General features: G+C 39.3%; 1 protein-coding gene across 7 annotated transcripts in view; it reads right to left on the reverse strand.

The window, feature by feature from the left end:
* The window catches only part of RALGAPA2 (Ral GTPase activating protein catalytic subunit alpha 2), a 136,429-nt gene extending 113,890 nt beyond the window's left edge, over nucleotides 1-22,539 (reverse strand). For 5 of the 7 annotated variants that reach the window (XM_049801111.1, XM_049801109.1, XM_049801112.1 and 2 more), the window contains exons 1-4: nucleotides 22,074-22,539; nucleotides 13,205-13,315; nucleotides 12,539-12,588; nucleotides 2,143-2,215 (exon numbers count right to left, since the gene is read on the reverse strand). In XM_049801111.1, coding sequence (XP_049657068.1) covers nucleotides 2,143-2,215; nucleotides 12,539-12,588; nucleotides 13,205-13,315; nucleotides 22,074-22,179 — 340 coding nt within the window. In that variant the 5' untranslated portion in view covers nucleotides 22,180-22,539. The remainder of the gene's footprint in view (nucleotides 1-2,142; nucleotides 2,216-12,538; nucleotides 12,589-13,204; nucleotides 13,316-22,073) is intronic. The other 2 variants (XM_049801114.1, XM_049801110.1) reach the window with 1 other exon arrangement.
* Between the last annotated feature and the right edge of the window lie 614 nt (nucleotides 22,540-23,153).

Raw genomic sequence — 23,153 nt, forward strand, 5'->3', positions numbered from 1 at the left:
ATGGTAGTAAAGTGGTCAAGCAGATGTCGCCTTTTATTTTTGTCAGTACTAACTGGAAATGTGACAACAGCCCTTTCCTTGACCTTTAACTTCCACTCATTATTTCTTCTGCAACAGCAAATTCATTGTTCTGATGAAAAACATGGCAGATGATGAAATAGTGCTGGAAACCAAACCAAACAACAAAAAAAGTACTACTTAGAAGAAATATAACCCCCCAAGGGGTCATAACATTTACTTTAACAAACAGCAAAAAAAAACATTGTGACCACTTTGGTAGCACTCAGAAGCAGCTTTTTCAAAGTAGTGATGAGAATCAGAGATATTTAATTCGGAGGAAATTATCAAGTTAAAGTACTTCATTGGATTTCAAGGTGCTTTGACTATCAAAATAAATGTATTCCACCTTGCAATATTTCTGTGTTCATTTAACTCTAGCTTTATTCAACCTGGTCAAAAAACGAGAGGAATAAATTTTGCTTTCAGACTCCTCTACATGATCACAAGATCAAAACATTCACTATATATGCACTGTAGGCTACAGGCAATATTTAAATCATTAAAAAGTTAACTGTCTTCGAACTAAAGACAATACAACTTTTTTTCCCTGATAGCATTAATGTTCAAATCTAATTCTAAAATCTAGTTGAAAGTCCTATATGAACACCTCTAAAGAACATGACAGTTGTTCAAAAAAATTAATCCTGCTTTTCTAATTAGATTTCCAAAGTTCATGAGTGACTAAACCAAGCCTGTTAGATATCTATTATGTTTATGCTTAAGAGAAAAAACTATAGCAGAAGAACATGAAGTGCTTTAAGCCAAGTACTGCAAGTGCGTGCCTTAACTAAGTTGGCAACTTTATTTTGCTCTTTTTTTATGCATGTGTTGCAATACAATCTTCAGTTCCATGCTTATGAAGCCTTTTTCTGCAGAACACCTGTCCCACAAAACATGCAGAATGAACAGGAGACTAAGAAGAAAAAAAAGCAGAGCTTTACTAACTCCAAGACTTCTCTCTGCTGGACTCATCCTATCCCTTCTCTTGCTCTAGAAGCCTGAATAAGTACAGCAAATGCCGTAGAAGTGTGGGGAAGGAACAGATAGTCTCTTGGTTTGCCCAGGTGAGTGCCATCCATAGGTATCTTGTGTCTGTCATGGCCAATGTCATATTCTAATGTGATGCTTGGCAAATCCTCCATTATATGAGGATCAGTAAGATAGCTGGGGCTAAACTTTCAGAAATACCATGTATTCATAATTCCATTTATAAAGGCCAATAAAATTGTGGACCACTCATTGAAATAAAAATTGATCAATAAGAGCTAGTAAAAAGTTTGTATTTGTCCTTAATCTCTTTCCTTCACTATCCCAGCTCTAAATCAGAAATTCCTCATTTAATTTCCACAAACAGTGTGACAACAGCGTGTTTCACAAATATTAATGAATTGAACTGCACAGAGAATACAGGAATATCACAGAAGAAATTAATCTCCTGTTCACTGCAGCAGTCCGATGGTTTGCATTCAGTTTAGCACAGTCTGTGCTCAACTACCAAACAGCCACCTATTCACAGCATAAGTTTTACAGAACAAACTTCCAGGAAGAGGCAAAGAGCAATATTTAGTACTACGGATTTGTATGGGCATCTTGAATATGATCACTTGCAAAAGACTATCATAATGCAAATTTGCAAGAGAGTCACATACAGATTCTACAACCCTCCTCAATCTTAATTTTTTGACATTAGTCTGTGAATACAATGAGAGACCTAATTAGAAAAAGGTGTGTTGGTTTATAACCCACATCATCTTCATAGCTTCTAGCACATGAAAGAGAAAAAAGGGAAGAGGACCCAGGTAAATCAAAGAACACAAAAATTTAAAGAGCATTCATGCAAAATAAAAATTAAGCAGGCAACCAAAGCCACACTAAACAAGGGACACAAAGCTGTTACAGCAGGTAAAAAGATTTTCCATTTGCTTTGAGAATTTTCAGCTGCAAGTCTCATGTGTAAGTACTATTTGTGTACAGGCAATACTAGTGGATCCTGTGGTTAACAGGACTTGCAGAACCAGGGAGCAACTACAGAAAACATTGATGTTATTTGTACTAGAATGTTTTTAAACCATTCCTTCTTACCTATACTGCGAAAATGCCATCGATAAAAAATCCTCTCAGGTAGTAGCTGCAATATTTTCTGCAGGAAACAAAACTAAATAGTCAAATTTTCCATAATAAACTGGCTCATTCAAAGGATACATAGAAACTAATACACAAAACATAAATGAAATGGTAATATATACATAGAGAACACAATAGAAAGCAAATACCTATCATAGTAAGGACTCCTGCCCATTACTTTACTCTCTTGTTACAGAGAAAGATACTTGCAATAGTCCTGAATAAATACCACGACACTGTCATGAACCGCTTTCCCTCTCCCACTGCCTTGCAAAACCCTAGTATTCCAGAATATAAACTGATTTCTAATGAAGTTACAGATTTCTAAGCAGCTCACTTTGGGTTACATTTTTCTGAAGTGCCTGGTAATGACTACTGCTAGATGGATACAGTCCAGATTTTGAGCTTCTGTGGCTTATGCCTGTCTTTTCATCAACTAATGGGATCTGATCTCCCAGCTAAGGTAGAGATGAACAGCGGTGCAGTTATTTTTACTGAGACATGATTTACCTGTGTTTTCAGCTGGTGAGTGAAACCGAGCCAAATTACACAAAGCTAGACTAATTTAATTCACACCACATGCAGTTAATAAAGCACTTATGTGGAATAATATGTAGTGGCCTGCCTCTGTAGTTGTGGACTGATCCTAACAGAGGCAGATCAAACAAAGGAAGAGGTTGTGGTCAAACCCATTCCCCCTTAGTTTTGTTACGCTACAGGGCACCAACAAAGCAAAGCAATTTAAGCATATGCTTAAGTGCTTTCCTGAATGGAATCTTATAATCTCAGTTGCAAAGAACAGTTGGGGCTACCAAATGTTGTTCTTTGTCAGTTTAGTGGATGGTAATGCTGTTAAGTAATCTGGATAAATCAAAACTATTTGGGGGTCTTACTTGGCTTTTGAAAGGACTTTAAGTTAACAGGCTCCAAGACACCTTTTTTTTCCTTCTTTTCCCCTCTTTTAAACTATTGGCAGTATAGACTAGGGCTCGACAAGTAGGTGTATTATTAGCACAGGGCAACTAACTTAATACTGCTCAGCCTCTCAAAAAAAAGCGAGAGAACAAACATGGTTTCATGTAGCTTTCACAGAAAAATGCGCCTGGATCTTACAACTTTTCAGCCATTGAAATACAAAATTAAGAACATATATTTAAATGGGAAACTAGTTTTCAACATCTACTTTTGGAAATAAAATTAAATTAAACAATGTTACAAATGACTAACAGTCAGAGTTCCTTGTAATTATCAAACAAAATCACTGGAACAAACTTCTGCACAACAAAGCGCCATTACTTTTTCAGAAATACTACATGCAGGATGCAAAATGAATGACACGTCATTTAAGCAACGGTGACCCATTTGTTGGTCTTTTGCACATAAAAGCTCACAAGAGGAAATAAAGCGTCACAGCCAAGAAAGCAAGAATTGGCATTTTAGGCAATCCTTCGGAGATGGCCAACACATGAATCATTATTGCTGTTACAACAGTATGCTTGAGAGATGGAGTAAGACAGACTTTTTTTATTTTTGACAACAAAGTGCTTCAGAAATTATATACAACACTCAAAATAGAGTCTTTTTGAAAATGGAACATTCCTTTCTCCATGGCAGAAGATGGAAGTCATGACAAGTTCATCGACTTAGGGAACTAGACCTCAGGTCACACAGACAGACTGGTCTTCCTTCTCATCTTTACCATAGCACATGCTCCCCAAATAGTATTTGGCATTTCTAAAAGTTTACCTAGAATAAAAATATAAATCGGGCACATCCCTTTTATGTTCTGGCTGTATTTTGTTTCAGCGTTAGACCCACAGCTCCCTCCCTAGGACACTGTGGCAGTAGGAAAGGAAGGAGCGCGCGGCTGGTGGCCGGAGGTCTAGCTCCCCGTCCATGGGCAGGAGGAACACGCTTGGGATGAAGGATCTGACTGGCTAAAAATGAGGCCATGATTCACATTTGGGCTTTACCTGTTAGTTAAGGACCACGTTTCTGCCAATCAGATTGCAGGATCCACAGACAAAGAATTATCATTATCCATCTAAATATTAAAATACTAGCAGCCCACCAGTTCAAGACTATTTCTGACATTAATCTTCACCTAACTTGGCACAGGGCAGAAAGGAGCTTCTAACCTAAATCATGAATACTTCAAGTCACTGCAAGAGTGGTGGCACTCTGCAGGCAGAGTTCGGTCTGTGTCCAGGCGCACGTTAGACCGATCACACACTGCATGCCCAAAGCGCACAAGGAAAGGCTCCATTAAACAAAACCCTAAGACAAACTGGCAGCAAAAACCAGTCTGAATTCAAGTATCAGAATACACTGTAGGGAGGAATCTTCAAACATCTTCACGCTTATTATGGAAAACCAGACAAAACCACATATATTTTGTTTCCATTGTTTAAGTCATTATAAGAAGTACAGTAGGTAGGTAGAGCAAAACCAATTTCTTTTTACAGGCCACACTAACGAGATACCTTCAGCTTGGCTTTGGATGTAAATTCTCTCTCATTTGTTTCAAAACACTAACTTTTGAGAACCAATTGTATTAAACTTCCAAAAAAACAAGTACCACTTCTGTACCAGAATGCTGTATTAGAAATTTGTCAAAATCTGGTGATACTACTAGTGAAAATGCATATCTTAGTATATGTCAAATGATACAGTAAAATTCTTTATTGTAAAACAAAAATTATATTTAGAAAATACAAGTCTACTTCACTAAAAGTCTGATGTATACATGAACACCAGGCATAGCATATTCATGTATTATGAATGAAAGTTTGTGAAAGTAATCTGATGATGTACAAATAAATTTTCCTTAGTTGCCAAAAGAAACAATACATTATTTCCCAAGAGCTTCAGCAGTGTTCTTAGAGTAATTTGGCAGTTTACACATCCCAATTGATTCAGGATCAAAATAAATAACCACCACTTGTTAGCTGTTTCAAAACACAATAGTGCATTGAAGGAAGCTGGGGTTTACTAGGCCCTCTCTGCAAGATGCAAAGCATGTTAACTGTTATTTGGGAAAGGCCAGAGACATGACAGCATGCAATAAAGGCAGTATCTTGTATTTTACACAATTTCACCTAAACTTGAACACAAAGTTCACTTCCAGAAAGTGAACTATGATACGGTGTAAGCTGCATAAGCTGATAAGGTGGCAAAGCCACATAATAAAGACCCATTTTGAAAAAGAACTTAATAACAACTCTTGCACCCAAGTGTCAGTGAATTTTAGGTTATGCTCAGAGAAAACCTCAAAACCAAATGCTGTTGTAAAGTACAACCACCACCAGGAAAAGCAAGCTTAAACTTCAAACTGCATGAAGCTGGGAGAGTCGGGAAAGAAAAGAACACAGTTATTTAGAAAAAAGAACAAAAACAAAAAACCCCACAGAATCAGATGCCCATGTCATCTGACTGAATCAAAAAAATTCAAGGGTTGAAATAAATAGTAGGACAGAAGTTCCTATCTGAGGAAATCTTCCATATCCCAAAAGCTTTTCATATAGCAAAAACTGAGACACTTATTTCTTATGCTGTTCTCCTTCTCAGCATCTCGAAACCAGGAAAAAAATATAATATATGGATGCACTTTGAAAAAATGCAACGATGTGATTAAGCACCTGCATGGTACTACCAAATAGTAAACAGAAGTCATTTTTAAAAAAGCAAATTATATTGCTAACAACACCTACTGAAGATATGAAAGCTTTGCATCAGATTAGAATGAATATAAATAATCTAAATTCAGAGTCCACATTTGCTCCCGCAATGCAAAAATAAGTTATCATGGTTAAAAGTCTACACTATTAAATAAAAACTTCCAAATGTTACAAGTTAATTCAAAGTTACAGCTAGAATGCCTGTTAATTAATAATTCTCGCATGCGTGTGTTAGAGTCCCCAGACTAAGATGGTGTTACAGTGTGACATAAGAACACGCAAGTCATGAACAAGCTCCAGTTGCTGTCCTTTCAACTTAGCATTTCCAAGAACATTTTCTGCACCCCCCAACCCCTGGTGTTCTAAAAAAACGCATATTGCTATTCCTATAAAACAAATGATAGTTTCTTCCACTCCAGCCTAGACTTTTAGCAATACCGCTGTGAATCCAAACTGGCTATTGACATCTTGTTTCTAGTTTCACAGTACACTAATAAGAAATATTTTAAGAAACCCCACAGTGCGAAATAATATTGCTTTTTCAGAAAACACATAGATCTATTTAATGCTTAGTGCTTTGCTGCATCTATATGGTAATCCATTATAGCACACTTGAAATAGAAATTAGGTATTACTACTGATCAACACATCAGGGTATCTGTCAGTTCTTTTAACTGATTATCCATAGTTCTTTTTCTTCTGGACTTCCTGCATGACTAGGAATAATGTTAAGTTTAAATCTTAGTTTACACAGGATGCTGCTTTTTGAAAGATACATCTCTCTTTTATCAAAGTAAAACAAAAAATACCAAGGTTTGTATTTCAACAGATGCACTCTTACTTAAACAATACTGCAATTTCTTTTAAAAAGTCTTTTATTTTTGCCAAATTTGTTGAATCATATCATCATTGGTAGCTTTGCGCCTATTATTGTGTGCTGCGCTACCCTGTTGTAGAACACAGAGAAAGCTAAGGCTGTTATCAAATCTTACATTGAAGATCCCTACAGCCTGAATGTTTTCCAGCTTAACTTACACAGAAGTGAGACAATAAGCATTGTTGTTCTGCCTTCCAGAGCTACAAGAAGCTGTTCAGTAACATGCCATGCAGAGTCTCTTATTAAACAACAAAACAAATGTGTTCTTGCTGATTGAACATGCTCTCAGAGGCAATGTCAATGACAAGTTCAGAATAATGTTCATTCCAGCAGAATGGATTCCGAGGAAAAAAACAACAAAAACAGCTTTTTCAGTACAACCTGTACATGATAAGGAGTTTCTATTAGTCAGTGGCAGGTGGATCTACTTTAAGCCAAGTCAAATGTAGAATAGCTCTCCTGTGCCTCTGTGTTCAAGTACTATTCGGTGGTATCTCCACAAGAGTTTGAGTGTTCAACTACTAAAATCTGCAGTAATTTAGAAATTTTCCAGCTACTATTCACCAATTTAGGTGAAGCCAAAAGCCCAATGAAGTCAGTGTGCCTGCAGCAGTTCAATCTAAATAAAGGGATACCCTATTTATTGCATTAATAAATTATTCACAGTTATTCGTTGAGGGAAAATGTCTCCCCAAAGCACACAAGACACTTATTCTTGCCCTAGGCATAACATTAAACAGCAAGATCTCCGAAGTCGAACATATGAAACAATATAGTTAGAGTTTACAACAGAATGCTGTAAGAATAACGACAATGTTACTTTAAGAGCAATAATGGATGAACCAATCAGAATTATGGCAGAACAAACTGTAAATGGTTCAAAAAGTAATTTTCTATGTGTAGGAAAGAAGGGCTATAAGCAATTTTATTGTTACAAACAAATAAGCCCTTTTTACTCTATTGAGCTTGAAAATCAGTCAACCAAGTCTGTGTGAGAGACTTGAGGTTAAACAGTGGAACTGGTAATCACAGTAGGCACAGGGAACCAACTGAAAAGCTGTAACAAAACCTATAACCTGAATTTAAAGCTGCAACTCTAATGGTAATTTGATTTCAAGTGTAAGATAACCTGCAGATGGGGAAATTAAGCCACTGAGCTGTACAGACATGAGGAAAATGGAAATAGTAACAAGAAAGTTAAATAAAAGGGAAAAGTTAAATAAATGGGATAACCCCAAGAAATGAGAAACCAGGACCTGTGGCAATAAGAACTTAACAATAACTTGACTTGATTATTCCTTGTAAAGAATTTTACAAGTATTTTTCACATTGGCCAATTTCAATACACAATTTATTTCTGCAGAAGTCAATTTTACTCAGTTTTATTCAAAATGTAGCAAATAATTAGAAGCAACATCCTAAGATACGCAAACCACCCTAAGAAAATGCTACAGATATAAAAGAACATCCTTCTGCACATTCAAAAAAAGAGCAACACAGCACTAAAGTCTTCTAACAGAGTTATGAATCTAAAAGTACTGAAAGTTTCACTGATGCAGGCTCTTATGACATTGAAAATGACCTGCTAAAAATCATCACTGGCTTTGAGATTTAAGCTGCTTAACCAATATTACTAATTCACACAGTAGTCTATATAAAGTAGACCTAAATGTGGTGGAAGAATTCAATATGTAAAATATCCACAGCAATCTTAGTCCAGAATGAACAAAAATTATACATTTTAAAAATTATATTTATGTGCATTACTAGGCAGTACTAAAAAAGAAGCGTATATTCCTAAGCTGCGACAGTGCATAGAGCTATCTGGTCACCCATCAACATAGCAGGTGTTCCTCTGACAGATGCAGTGTATTTACTGCGTGTGCTCTGTAATCTACTTTTCAAAAGGGTTGCTAACAGACTATAGCCAATTATAAACCTATACTGAATTATCATTAGCATTTGCAGAACAAGTAACTTGTGCACATCTGCAGTAATAAATTTAGGCTATACAGCTGCTTCTGTAATCATTACGTTCACATTCTGATAGCAGACCAATCCAGGTTTCAACTGATTTATACCACATCTTAATCTTCTGAGTACGTGGCCATTTGTGGTTTATATTTAGATGTGCTTCTAAGGACAACAATACTGTATTAAAACCAGTAGCTACCGCTACAAAATAGAGAACTCAAAGTATGGTTGGGCAAGTTCTAATATTGATTATCATCTCTGGAAAAAATGCTTAGTGTTATACAAAAGCCAAAAGCAGACCGTGAGTTTGAGTGTGTAAAATACAAATACTGCAGACTCTATTAGCACATTTACATTATTTTATAGCCACTTAATATTTAAAACCACCTGCTGTGTACATACTCAGGATACTCCAAATCAGACCTAGGAATGATACACTACAATTTTGCTGCTGAACTTCTAAGAAAGGTCAAACAGACTGCTCTGTCTGTTCCTGTTTATAACCACAGTTAGCCTTTCCTCATTTCAGCAGGGCAAGAGGCATATGGGGGAAGGCTAGGCTTGACAGATAGAAGGTTCTATAAGCATAATCACAGCAAGGCCAATATGAGTTACATTAGATACCTTTCCAGCATTATCATTCTGTAGATTCTTAAAAAAACCACACAAAAACAACCAAAAAACCCCACGCTTACTCTGTGTCTGGACCCCGCAACTTACACCATTCACATTTTCACCAAGTTCAAGAAACCAGAAGTTCTATACAAAACATAGATTTACAGAAATTAAGAGATTACAGCATAAACAAAGCTTTTTGTAAAAACTATACGAAAGACATGCTATGCTTTTATAAATAAGGACCTGTGAAACACAAGAGCACCCATACTGAGAAGCTTTCAGCATACATATCATCTGTGGGAGGTGGGAGTACCTAACTCATCTTCTCAGCTATCTACAAAACTGCAGCGAGACCTGAACTACACCAACAGTATCTGAAAAACTTCTAGCAAGAATAGCAGCTACTGTAAGTGTCTTTGGGAAGCTGTATTACATTAGAAAGAGTATCTGAAGAATTCTAAGAATAGAATGTTTCATACAGTGAACGTGTTAAATCAGTGTAATGAATTTTATGACTGCATCAGCATAAGAGATGTGGCTGTTCTTAACTAATAAAGCATAATGATAGAGAATGGAAAGAAATTGATCTATGTACTATATCAAAACCACCAGCCTGCTCTTATTTCATTACAGATAAAAAAAAAAGCAGCGTCAGAGGAATCAGTATCTGATGCTGCAAGGAAAAAAATACTGTATTATTGAAAAACAAAAACCAAACAAGCCTTCACAATCAAATGATGGCATAACTTTTACAGGACCCAGAACACTTACGTTAGCATAGCACACCTTTCCCAAGTTCTGTGACAGACTATGCTCAGCTGACAGCTATAACAAACAATGCCCTCAAATCAGAGAACAGTGATGTAACAAACTATACTAACATGTTCTGAAAATATACTGCAAATCTGGAGATAATTAAGCCTTACCAAGAAAAAGCAAATTTGTTTTTCACATCATTTGGGCCTTTTAGCTGAAACAGGGAAAAATAATACAGATAATTACAGTTGCTGTGTCATTTCATGAATATCTATTTGGAAAAAGGTCAAAGCGCCTTAGAGAATATAAAATTACATCTAAGAACTTTGTAATATTAATTGTAAAAAAACACTTTACAAAATGGACTGTTAACCTTTCATATTACGCCCTTTTGATTAATATTTCTTCTATGATTAATATGTTGTTTGATGCTATTGTTGAATCGCCAAGCTACGTAGCTGATGTCTAAAATTAAGACTTCAATAAATTACAACTGAGTCAATTTTCAGAGGATTTGTGGAAAAGGCATTTGTTACTTTTGCTTAACATACACACTAGGTGTCACTCAAGAACAGCAGCAAAATTCCCACCAAACTACCAGAAAAGGCAGAAGTCAGTTCCTTTCATAAATATTTTTATTGATTTTTAAACTGTTAACCCTCAGCACCTGGATTCAGGATTTGTTAATCCTAAGTAATTACCTATTTAGCTAATTAGAAAACTCTAGGAAACCTCTGGCTCATGCTGACATCAGATTAAATATGGCAAGCTTAACAATCAATTAGTTTTGTTACCTATGGCTTACAATATGAATGTTTAATTACTTGGCATTTACATTTTTTCTTGTCCTGTGTTCAGACTGATGTATTCTAGGTCTGTGCACCAAAAGGCCTTCTAAAAAGCTGTTTTCCTACAATGCATTAAGTTATCAAATGTTAGATTTATAAATGGATTGCAAACTTACTTCCAGTAGATAAACACCATGGAATGGATCTCCTCAAATTCCACACAAATACCTTAAACAATTTCTTCTTCCTAAAAGCTGTCGATGACTAGGCTATAATATAATTCTCCATGATTGGGACCCAAAGCAACACTGTGTTCATATATAACTAAGTATTTTTTTCTTCTTCATACAGTATGTTCTCCTGATGTTTTTAAGGGGTATGAATAGCCACCCATTTTCAAGACACAGGAATGCATATTTATTCACTTTAACCTTGTGAGTAAGCATTAGCTATTTTCCATTAAATGACATAGCCACAGAAATTTAATTATTTATTCAAGACCACAGAGTATGTGTATTAATGAGCTCCCATTAAACTGCACAGCCTTGCTCAGTAAATGCAGTGATACCTTCTCCACAGGGGGAGGGGAGGGAGGAAGAATTTGTCCTGCCCCAAATACAGTCCTAGCAGATATATGAGCTCATGTTCTTTGACATTGCCTCATGCAAAATCCTGAAGCAGACTTTTACTAGCATCATACGCAGCAGAAAACACAATTCGATTTTCAGATTTCAATCTGAAAATGCAGTCTTGTAGTTAAAGAAGCAAAGGGAGGGAGAAGAGGAAAGAGGAGACAAACTTGCTGCATCATAAAAAGTCAAAGATAAGAACACAAAAATCCAGGATTCCATGTCATCATTTTGATGACCATATTTCGTATTACAGGCATGTTAGGCTAAACAGCATCATTCTTACTGTCAATATAAATATTATTCTAACTACAAACTATACATTAATGGGAAAAAAATAAAGCCATATATTATGAGGTTTTTCTTTGGGGTTGGGGCTTTTTTTCCATTTTTAGAGAGAGCGATAAGAGTTGAGAACATTTAACCTTTGTTTTAACTTCAATTTCTAGAGTCCCATTGAAAGTTAGGCTTTTTTTTTTTCCTACCATCCCTACCAAAAAATAACCCACAATATAAACAAAGATAACATTTCTATGATGCAATACTCAAGTGAAAAGTTAGTTGGATTAGCAAAGAGAAATCAACAGAAGATGTGTTTATTTACCCTTAAGAAGGAAATCAGGCCAATTATTTACCTAATGAATTGTTAAAAATAAGTCAACTAAAGGCAACTATTGATCACTTGCTCCCAAATTCTACTGAAAAACAACAGGACATGTTCAAAGAGTTGATCCTTAGTTCCTTAGGACAGATATATTACTGTATGATTTCCAAGTAATTTTGATAAAATCTCTTAATTCTGGATATTCATTCAACCAACACTCCCATTGCATAATAAAACGTTTATTGTTATTGCATCTGAAAACTTAATGCACACCCTAGTTCTTTTCTGCCTTTTACCTTGTATAGTCAGGGACACCTACTGTCATTTTGATTGATAGCTAGTTTCACCCCTCATTGTAGAAGTGTAAGTAAGCATATAATGACAATGAGATTTAAAATAAAAAAAACAGTTTCATGGTATGGAAAACTTACTTCAAAAAGAAAGAGAATGGAGTCCAGCTCCTCCCTTTGTGATTTATTCCCTGCAAGACAGAAAACAATATTGTTTGCCATAAATATACAGTATGAGACAGACAGCAAAATTATGCTGCTGTTATTCAATCAAAGTCAAAGATGTTGCACTTGGTTTATTTTTCTTCATCTTTATCTAATATCAAAAGAGAAAGATGTTTCCAAACTTCGGTGCGTCTCTCTCGATTATGAACAAGGGACATCTAGAGTCCCAGATCTGCAAAGCACTGCCATTGTGCTCATCTCCAAGCAAACAGCTATTCCTACCAACATATCTTCAACATTGAGATTTGTTCTGTGGATATCTGATAATATTTCAGTTGAACAGACATATGCTTAATTCTTGGATGAAGGACTTCAGTACTTCAAAACAAGGTGAGAGGATACGTATATAAATGTGTTAAGACCCGATTTTTGTGCTGAAATGACACTTACCCATAAAAATGTATTTAGAATTCTTTTCAGTTACTTATGACATACTAATACTAATTAATAATGCATGAAGCTATTAATGCAAATACACATAATTGTGTACTATATAATCATTAGATAAGCTCTAACAGAATGCTTTCAAGAACAATTAGGGAAAACTGACTCAACAGTTGCTGGCAAAACTCTAAAACTTACCTTTTTGTTTCAAGCTGTTTTCCAGTGTTATGAAGTTTTCATAGAATATAAAATAAATTTGAGAATAATTGTTCTCAAAAAATTGCTTCAGGTCACTTCCATCCACAATATCTGAAAAGAGGAACAAATGGAGTTATTGCACAACATCAGAAAGCTGAAAATTGTTGGGTTTGTGCAAATTTAGATTTAGAGAATGAAATAAATGCAATATGGAAAAATTTTAGTGACTTCATTAAATATTCTATACGAAAATGTGATTCCATCCTTGCAAGTAAAGTAGGGAAATTTTCACCGTCACTTAATTTATGTGAGTTTGCAGTGTGGCTTCTGTATCATCAAAACAAGCAGGTACTGTTGGAAAAAACAAACACCAGCAACGATTTATGCATGCAAATTGCAAATCCAGTTATTAAATTTATCCGACAAGCAGATCAATTCAGAAAACATTGTATTTCCAATTCATTTAAAAAAGAATGGAAACCCAAGCATGCATCACTTCCCTAAGCCTTAACTTAGGTCTAAAATTTGAAATAAGTTTCTTTAAGTAGAAAAAAAAAATCTAATGTTTTCTAAACCTGACACCTGCAAAACACACTTTAACTTCATCTGTTTGCTCTTTATTGTAACTGATTGGTCAAGAAAAGATAGATGATTCCACCCAGAATTAAGAGAATAAAGGGCGAGAATTAAGAATTATTAACAACACATCTTCTCATTGAAGTTTCACCTCTCAAGAAACCCATTCATTCATCAAGACAACAAAGCCGATTACAACAAGACGACCAAATAATATCACACAACTACAGAAGAAAGAATGACTTTAGCCTTGGACAATGGTGGGGTTTTTTTTATTTTGGGTGGGTTTTGTTTGGTTTTGTGGGTTTTTTTAATTAATACCTTTTCAGTAGTAAGGCTTTGTTTGGTTGCTCGTACTATGGAAACAATCAGTGCATGGAAACTCTTTTTACATGGTATTCATTTCCTACAAACTACTGGTCTTGAATTTGCAAGCTAAGTGCAATTATTCCTCTCCATGAATGCATTCTGTTAAATACAACTCTAGGAGAAAACAAGGCTTTCATTTACAAGGATTTCATATGAAGGAATGAGGTCATTAAAATCTAAACAAAAAGGAAACTTTCCCTTTAAATTGTGAAAGGAGGAGAAAGGAACTGCCTAATCAAAAAAAGTAAACTCTCCTTTTCTACAAAAGTGGCATTTCAGTGGTGACTCATCTGTTATTCTGATGTAAGCATGCATTCTTACAGCTACATCCTTTTCCTATTGAACTATTTTGTTCCTTATATTCCTTCACAAGATATATAGGAAAATAATCTCTAACCCTAAAAGAGGCCAGCAACACTCCCATTTACTACCCTAACTTTCCACTAGGAAAGTAAGGTTTTCTTGCAATTCTGCATGCAAGTTGTCATCCTGATACTACTGCCCACTTTACTTTAAAAAAAAAAAAAAATCCAAAACACAGTGAATTAGCCACACACCCAGTAATTCCAATGGTCAGTCAGAGGTACAGCTGTCTTGGACGTTTCACTACCAAATTCCTTATTTTCTGCATATGTTAAGAAACCACCATTTCTCTAGTCTTTCACCATGCACGTGTTCACAATGATGAGCAGCGGAAAGCAGCACTGACCATGAACACTTCACCCTGCTCCCCTGGGCCCAGGAGAGGCAGGCGATGTCTTTGCCGACTAAGCCAAGCCAACCTCTGGCTGGTAGGAGGACTAGCCAAGCTTGTGACAACACCCTTTCCAGCAGTCCCTCTCCCCTCTACATCACACTGGGCTGTAGAGAAAGCTTCTCCAGACAGGCAGCACCATGGCAAGCACGTCTGAGTCTCACATGCTCCTTTACTTCTCTCTCGCTTCTGGATTTACTAAAAGTTGGCAGGAAGCCTAAGACAGTAACATGGATCACTACTATATATATGTTTAACTTGTAGCAGGATAAGGCTCATTCTTCTGTTTTTCAAATGGAAAACATCAGAGAAAGTTTCATGCACAATTTATCATTTACGATAATAAGATAAAACACTGACTTTTGGCAAATCGCATTCACTGAAGAAGTATTTATAAGCATTCAAGGAAATTAAACAGCAAGGTTAGGATTGAATTGCAGGTATTAGGTTTTATTTTTATATTTACTCATAAATAGCTCTCAGATTACTACTGTTGAAAACAGCCACCTAGCGAATTCAAACCTCTGAGCACTAAAATCTAAGGCAAGCTGGCAAACATGATCAGCCATCAGATACATAATGGCTTTCCAAAAACATGTATAATCTAACTCCATTCCCCAAACAAGGATAGGTGATCCATTGACCAATGCTTCTAATTAACAATTTACAGCTTTTACAGCAATCAACATATAGGACATAGTGAGACATTCATGAAGGTACATATGACATTTCTTCTATATAAAATATGAAACAGTTGGCTCAGATAACTGCAAGTCACCCTTACTTGCCTTACTACTAAAGTTCACAATTTAGAGAAACAAACTACTCAGGTACTATTTAATAAGAATCTGAGTTTATTGCCAAGCTCTTATTACTCTTCCTCATATTTTAAAAAAAAAAAAATCTAGAGGGGACAATAATTGTGTCTTTGGCACACCAGCTTTCCTTTTATTTTTCTGTTAGCTACCAAACGTTGTTGCAGTAATTTAAGTCGTTAGAAATCCTGCCTTAATTTCATGAATTTCCAAAGTCACTTGGTTTTATGTTATTTATACTCAGTTCTCTCAATCCTGAGGGGTTTTCTTTAATTTTTTAAGTACTCAAGATAAAGAAGATGAAGAGACAACTTTGCAGTCATACCCTGGTTAATGATAAACTTTTACTACTAGCCTCACCCCAGAAACTACTTATAATTTTTACTTACCTTCAAAAAAACCCAACCAAAAAAAAACCCAAACCAAACCATCTGCTTTTTCAGATTAGAGCTTTAAATGCTAAATAAAAGCCTAGAAGATAATTTTCCTTCATTGTTTCAAAGGACTGTCAGCATGGAAACATACTCTTACTAAAAAAACCCTCCAGTTAGAACAATTTCCAAAGTAATTTTAACACCTCAAATTTCACATGAAATCTAAGGAACAACAGCTGTTCTAAATTCAGCAAGAAGATTGGAAGCATTCACTTTTGAATGTCTTTAAATGAAAATTTCTACTAAGCTTGTATTAATCTAGCTGCACAGAACTGTGCAAACCAAGACAGTGCCATGACTAAAAAAAAAACAACCAGTGGAGAGTACCACTATTAGCTCATTTTTGATTGAGGGAGTTAAATGAAAAAAACATATTTTTTCTTAATTTATATTTTTTAAAGAAAAATATTAAGGATTGCACTTGGTAACCCAATTAATTTAATATTTAAGCTAAACATAAGTCTGTATGTAGCCATATCAGGTCTACCATGTATTTGTCCACTGCTCCACAGAGAAAAGGATAAAAGCAATGGACATAAGCAGCAGCCCTCATCTGTTAGCAGAAGTACTCCTAACACATACACCAAAACAGAAAACATTGTCATTTTCCAGTTCAGGATTTAAATAACAGCTTCTTCCGATGACACAGTTGAAATACATGTAAAGTACTGTAACTCTGAAAACAGCCCAGCTTTTAGGCACACATCCAGCAAAGTGCCACAGCACAGGCCCTGAAGTGCATGTTATTAATTCAAACACCAGCCTGCACCCAGTCCTCTGACACACAATTTAGTCCATCAGTATGCTCAAAACCAAGTGTGAGCACGTACATGGTCTAACAACCCACCCCAGCAAACATCACAGTTCAGGATCAACACAATCCACAAATCTGTAAACCAATTTGAGTTTGGCAACTGCACCAATTGTGCTACTTTCAAAAGAAAGTTATCATGCTTAAGATTATTCAGTATAAAAAAAATTGAAAATCCAACTCCTTAATTCAACTTAATTGTTGGCTCCATCTTCCCGGCAGCTCGCAGCATATTCAACAGCAGCTATGGGTAAGCTCCCATTTTTTCTTATTTCTAAGTGTAATGTGAATGGTGTCGGCTAACTTAAATCACCAGATTGTTCACAGAGACTACCTATAGACTTACTTTATAATTTCCAGCCTTAAACAAAGTTCTCAGGCAAATCACACTCTGAAATTAGTAAGAATAACAACACCACGAAAAAAAGGCTCATCACCTTCACAATCCCATATTATGCAAGAGCAAAGGATGACATCATTTAGATTACTGGAGAACCACAGCAGACAGTGGATGTTGTTCCTATTGCATCATTATTCATAAAAGATACTGCGTCGTGACAGAGCAATTCTTGAAACCGAAAGAAAAATTCAAGAGAAGTGCACTAAGCCATGCAAATATGTTAAACTAAACATTTCAATCATACCTGAGGAGACAACATTGAAAGAGATCCTTCAATTAAAAAAAAAATAAATTAAAAAGGGTGTTTTACCCAAGAACAGCCACAGAAACAAAGCCTTAAAGAAGAGAGATACATTTTTATGCTAAAAAAAGTCCCACAGAAACTACTCTGGGAAACAGTGTAGAGGGCTTAATTTATGGCCCATCAGTGTGAAAGAGCCAAACTTGTACATCACTGCCACCACCATTTATAAGGTCATTATTTTTCAAGCCCATCCTAAAAAAAGACCACAATATTTACACTTCCACACACTGTATTTGGAAAAAAGTTCCAACTGAAGTTCTGAAAGTTAGCACATCTTTATAGCAATAAAAAAATAAAGGAAACTTTCTGGCCATTTACCTAATACAAGCAAATAGCCACTTTAAAATAATGTTATTATTCTGGTTAGTGTTTTATACTGTCATGCAGGTAGACTACTCCACAGAATCAGGAACTGAGATCCTAAAGGGCATTAGAGACTTGAGAAATGTTACAAGCAACACAAGTTTAAAGGGAATCTTTTCTTTCAGTTTAGGTATTGGACAAACTTACACAAACAGTAGCTAAGGACCTGAAGCAATCAACGCCTGGCTGTTATCAATCCTGGTGCTCACACAACCCCTTATTTACAGAAACGCACATCCTTTTCCCCCATCCTTCCCCTATTATCATCTTTTCTCTGATTTTTATCCTCCTACATCAGCAGGATCTCAGAATAATAGCTGTCATTTTGTTTACAATTTAATTCCTGGGATTTAAAACTAACAAAGGAAGAAAAGATGGCATCTCCTACTGAAACATAACAGGAGCAGTTATTTTGAGAACATGTGCCACTATGGCCTGAGTGAAGCAGGTGGGGACAGGGAGTGAAATGACTGGGGTAGGAGGAACATTTAAGACAAGCACATTCCTACCCTTGGCCAGCACAAGGACTGCCACATTGGGGATGGAAGAAAAAAAAAAACACAAAAAACAAACAAACAACAAAAAACCCACAAAGAACCAAAACATCCAACTATTTTTGAGCCTTTATACCAAAAGCTTTGTCTTCCTTGAATAAAGGAGAGGTTCTTACCATGTGTTGCTTCATTTTCTGTGCTGAACAATACCATAAAACACACACTTGCAACAATATTGATCAAGATACTATCTTCAAAAAGCCACTTCTGTATTATCTAAGAAGTTTACATTGATGTTAACAGCAGACATCTCAAGAACATAACCAGAGCCTCCTTTGAGATACTCCCTGCAATAAAATATATCCACTACAAGACAGCCAGCTGTCATATCACAGCACTTCAGCCAATAAGCCACTAATATGCTACCCAGCCCTCTGGCACTGATAAACAATTTTCACTTAAAACCAATGTTCAATAATAAGTTTAATCAAAAACTCAGGTCACTATCTCCAAATGTAAGACATACTTGGAAGAAAAGATATTCCTGAGAAGTGATGGGTGTATTTTTTTCCCCCCTTGCCAATGGAGTAATATGTATCTTTACAGAAAACCACAAGACAACACTACCTTCTGTACCATCTGCTTTGGGACATAAATTAATTTCATCAGGCTAATAGGCATATTTTTCCATTTGTTCCACCTGGTGGGTCTGTCACAGGAGCCTGGCAATCTGGACCACACAGGCACAAAAAAACATAACCCCCCTGTAAAATGGGTATAACCAAGAGCCATAGCAAGTCCAGTATTTCATCCTAAACTAGTTGTGTCTTGGTTTCAGGCATGTCTTTCTGAGACACTGAAAGGGGAACATTAACAGAAAGCTGCTACTTCAAGTCCATTTCTTTTAGTGAGGCTGGTGGAAAAGGAAGAAATGTAAGGTTTGTGAGCTCACACTACAGTCTCTTAGAGTAACGTTTCTAAGGATGGTTTCACAAAACATTCTAAACCTTATCTCGTAAACAAAGAGAGAAATGGTGAAATCTGACATTATTTTAATATTGTTTGTACAGCACAATTAGACCTGTACAGTTAAAAGGCATATCATAATGCAGGTAAGGTATCTTCTCCTGCCTTTTCAAATTCCTGCCCTTAGGCAATTAGATACATGGTACTATTAAAAAAAAAAAAAAAAGAAAAAAAAAAGGCAAGCAAACAAAATATTTTGTAGACCTCCAGCACAGGAAATGTACTTATCTGGTCCCCAGAGGAAGATTAACACAAAACTGACCACCAGATTGTTAACTACGGAGATTTTTTACATATGGAATAGGAGGAATTTATACCTAGAGCGGTCACATACCCTTCACTCACAGCTAACTCCAAATCAAAGGTTCAATACGGTTTACAAAACACATGAAGACTGCAGGTGCTGAGGGACTTGAAGACATGAGCCTCTTGTCTCCCACCACCAGGCACAGCAGTCAGAACTGCTCTGAGTCCAAATCGTAAAGCTTAAATATCTACGGATTGGGCATGCCAAACTTACATGTACTGTTGCTCAAAAGATGAGCAAGACCTGGCCACTTTTAGAGTGTGACACAAGACCACTTACAGATTTGTCCAGCACTTCATCCACTACTCAATTACCCACAAAAATCTCTTTTTCAGATTAGCTACTTAAATGCAGTAGACTACAAGGAAATAACATCTTTAAAGCACAGCGATGGTTACTCACACCTTTAAGAAACACGTCCCCAAAAAATCAGCAAGATGCCCATAACAAGCTAAACTATCACAGACTCTTCCACTCTTTCGTTTCCGTGCTCTCACAAAGTACAACTTTCTCAAAGGGACCATCCCGAGGGAGACTAATGGCTACTTCTCTCACCCAGGATCATACCCGGTGTCCTCACCACCTCCTCACTTTGCTACAGTACATTCAAAACTTCTTCTGTGTATTTTCTTCTGTCAGTGGAACGTCACAGTTAACGCTTTTAATCCGAAACAAATCTTGAGCACCACCGATGAGCCCCTGCTGCAAACCACAGCAAGGTTCTTCAGTGCAAGCCTTGCCACCTGGTGCGCATACCAGGCAGAGGACCGAAGGGGAGCACCTTTCCTCTGCAAGGCCTGAGGAAGTTACCAGCTCCCAGGTGGTAACTCTGGCTCCACACATCCTTCGCACCACAGAGAGCAAGCACATAGGGGGTCTGAGGGGAATGACACAAACACTGACCGACCAGAGAGCCACTCCCCAGCAGAAGATACATCGGCCAACTTCTGCTCTCTCTCGATGAGCCACTAACTTCAGGCCCTGTCCTCCAGCCACTTACTTACTTCTCATGGCTTGTAACACAACGTCTTTGAGACTCCTACACACCTGCCAAACTTGACTGAAATGGTAGACTAAAAAAATTATGAGAGTACACGAGAAGTAGTAATCAGATCATTTTCCCCTCCGTTTCTCAGGAGAGCAATCTAAATAGAGATAAACAAGTACTAACACCGTCACCAATTCTCCTGAACTGGGACAGTGCACAAAAGCTCTTAAGAGAGAGCCTTTTCCTGCTGTCTTTTGCTAACTAATAGAGAAAACAAGGCCACCCAGATCCTTGTAAATCATAGCTCACAGCTGAAACACATCAATTGATTTCAATATTCAGAATAAAAAGATCAGGGTTAAGGCCTCAACTGTAAGGCAACATTAGAGACAGAGGTTCAGCCTTGCCACAGAGATGGGAAGAGCATCACGAAACACCATTACGTGACTCCCTTTTTTAAAAAAAAACAACAAACCAAACCCAAAATAAAGTTGTTGACAAGAGCAGACTTTCTATGAATGGCTCTTCCAAAGAACCCTGCAGGAAATACATTTACGTACTATTTTGTACCCAAACTACGATGTTGCATCGCAAATATTTTGACACTGGGCAACACGCGCTTCCAAATCCAGGAGCTGCCAGACGCACCAGAAACTTTCTCTAACAGCTCCTGTAGCTTTGAAAGGACACCCACTGCTACCTTTCAACAGCTGTAACCAGGGGAGCTTACAGAGCCCCCCAAAACTGCATAGGACGCTTGCAGAAAGCTGAGGAGACCCGAGGCAGAAAAGGCCATCTTCAAGAAGGGCTGCCTACCAGAAGTTTGGATCGCCCAGTTTCGCTCTCGCCTCGAGGACGACTCTTGCCCAGCCGCCCCAACCAGCGTTATAAAATGGTTCGAGGCGCACTGAAGGGCGAACAGGTAACCGCCTCCGGCGAACCGCCCGCGGCCCCGCGCTCTGCCGCGGCCACCGGGCCACCAGCGGCTGCTCCCTGAGGGGAGGGAAAGCGGCTCCCTCCCGCGCCCCCGCCCGCTCCCCTGCCCGGGGTGTCGCTGGCCGCCGCCCCGGCGGGCTGCGGCTGGGGGGGGGGGGGGAACGGACGCGAGAGGCGGGAGAAGCCCTGAGGGGAGCCAGGGGGCGGGGGGGGGGGGGCTCCCCGCCCTGCCCCGGCCCCTCAGGGCGCGGCGGGAAAGGGGTCAGCGCCGCGCCGGCCGCCCCCCACTCACCCAGCAGCGCCCGGAGGTGCTTGAGGCGGGTGAGTACGTCCCGCTTGGGGTCCAGCGCCTTCTGGGTGGATTTCCTGACATCGGCATGGCCCTTCCTGGAGAACATCCCGGCTCGGGGCGGGCGGGCGGGCGGCGGCCGAGGGAGGGGAGGGGAAGGGAAGAAGGGAAGGGAAGGAAAGGGAAGGGAAGGGGCTCCCCTCGGGGCCGCGGCGAGCGCGGGCCGCGCGCGGCTGCCGTCCGCGGGAGGGGCTGAGGGCCCGGCGGCCGGGCAGGTGCGGGGAACGGGCGCCCGCAGCCCCGCCCGCTGCGGCCGCGCCGCCCCGGGCTGCGAGGAGGGAGGAGAGGGGAGAGGATGGGAGCGTCCCCGCCGGGCGACCGAGCGCACCGGGCGACCGAGTTCGCCGCCACCGCCCGCCGCCGCGCGGGTGGGCGTGCCAGCAGGGAACCGGCCGGCCCCGCCGCCGGCCGACCGACCGCCCCCCGCCCCCCCGCCCGGGCCGCCGCACTGCGCAGCCGCGCCGCTGCCGCGCGGGAAGACTACAGCCCCCGGCGTGCCTCGCGGCGGGCGGCTCCGGGGTGGGGCAGGCCGGGAGCTGGAGGCGCCGCGGCTCGCGGGGCGCCGTCGCCTTTGGCGTCACCCTGGCGTCGACCTGACGTCACCCCCCGGGGCCTCCCCGCCCGGGCGGCCGTCTGTCAGCGCCGTGGGCGCTCTGGAGGGGCAACCCCTGCCTCCCCCCCCCCCACCCCCCCGGGGCTGCCGCTCTCCCCAGCCGGGCCGGGCCGGGCCGCGGGCTGCCAGCGCCTGGTGGGCCCGTCGCACCCCTGGGCCCACCCGCGGCCTGTCGGCGGCAGGTTTGGCCCTCCAGCTTAGCCGCCGGGTCATTTCTGTCCGGGCTCAGAGGCCACAGCCCTCCTGCAGCAGCGCCCGTGGTCGGTGAGACCACCAGAGGTGGCGGTGCCAAGGCCGTGCTGGGCGGAAAGTCCGGCTTTGTGTGGGGCTCGGGACAGCGATGGCCACGTTGTCCAAAAAGCGGATTTGTCACCCGGTGCGCAACGAGCCAATAATCACACACTCGGGAG

This window comes from Accipiter gentilis, chromosome 5 (assembly GCF_929443795.1).
Source record: "Accipiter gentilis chromosome 5, bAccGen1.1, whole genome shotgun sequence".
Classification (NCBI taxonomy): domain Eukaryota; kingdom Metazoa; phylum Chordata; class Aves; order Accipitriformes; family Accipitridae; genus Astur; species Astur gentilis.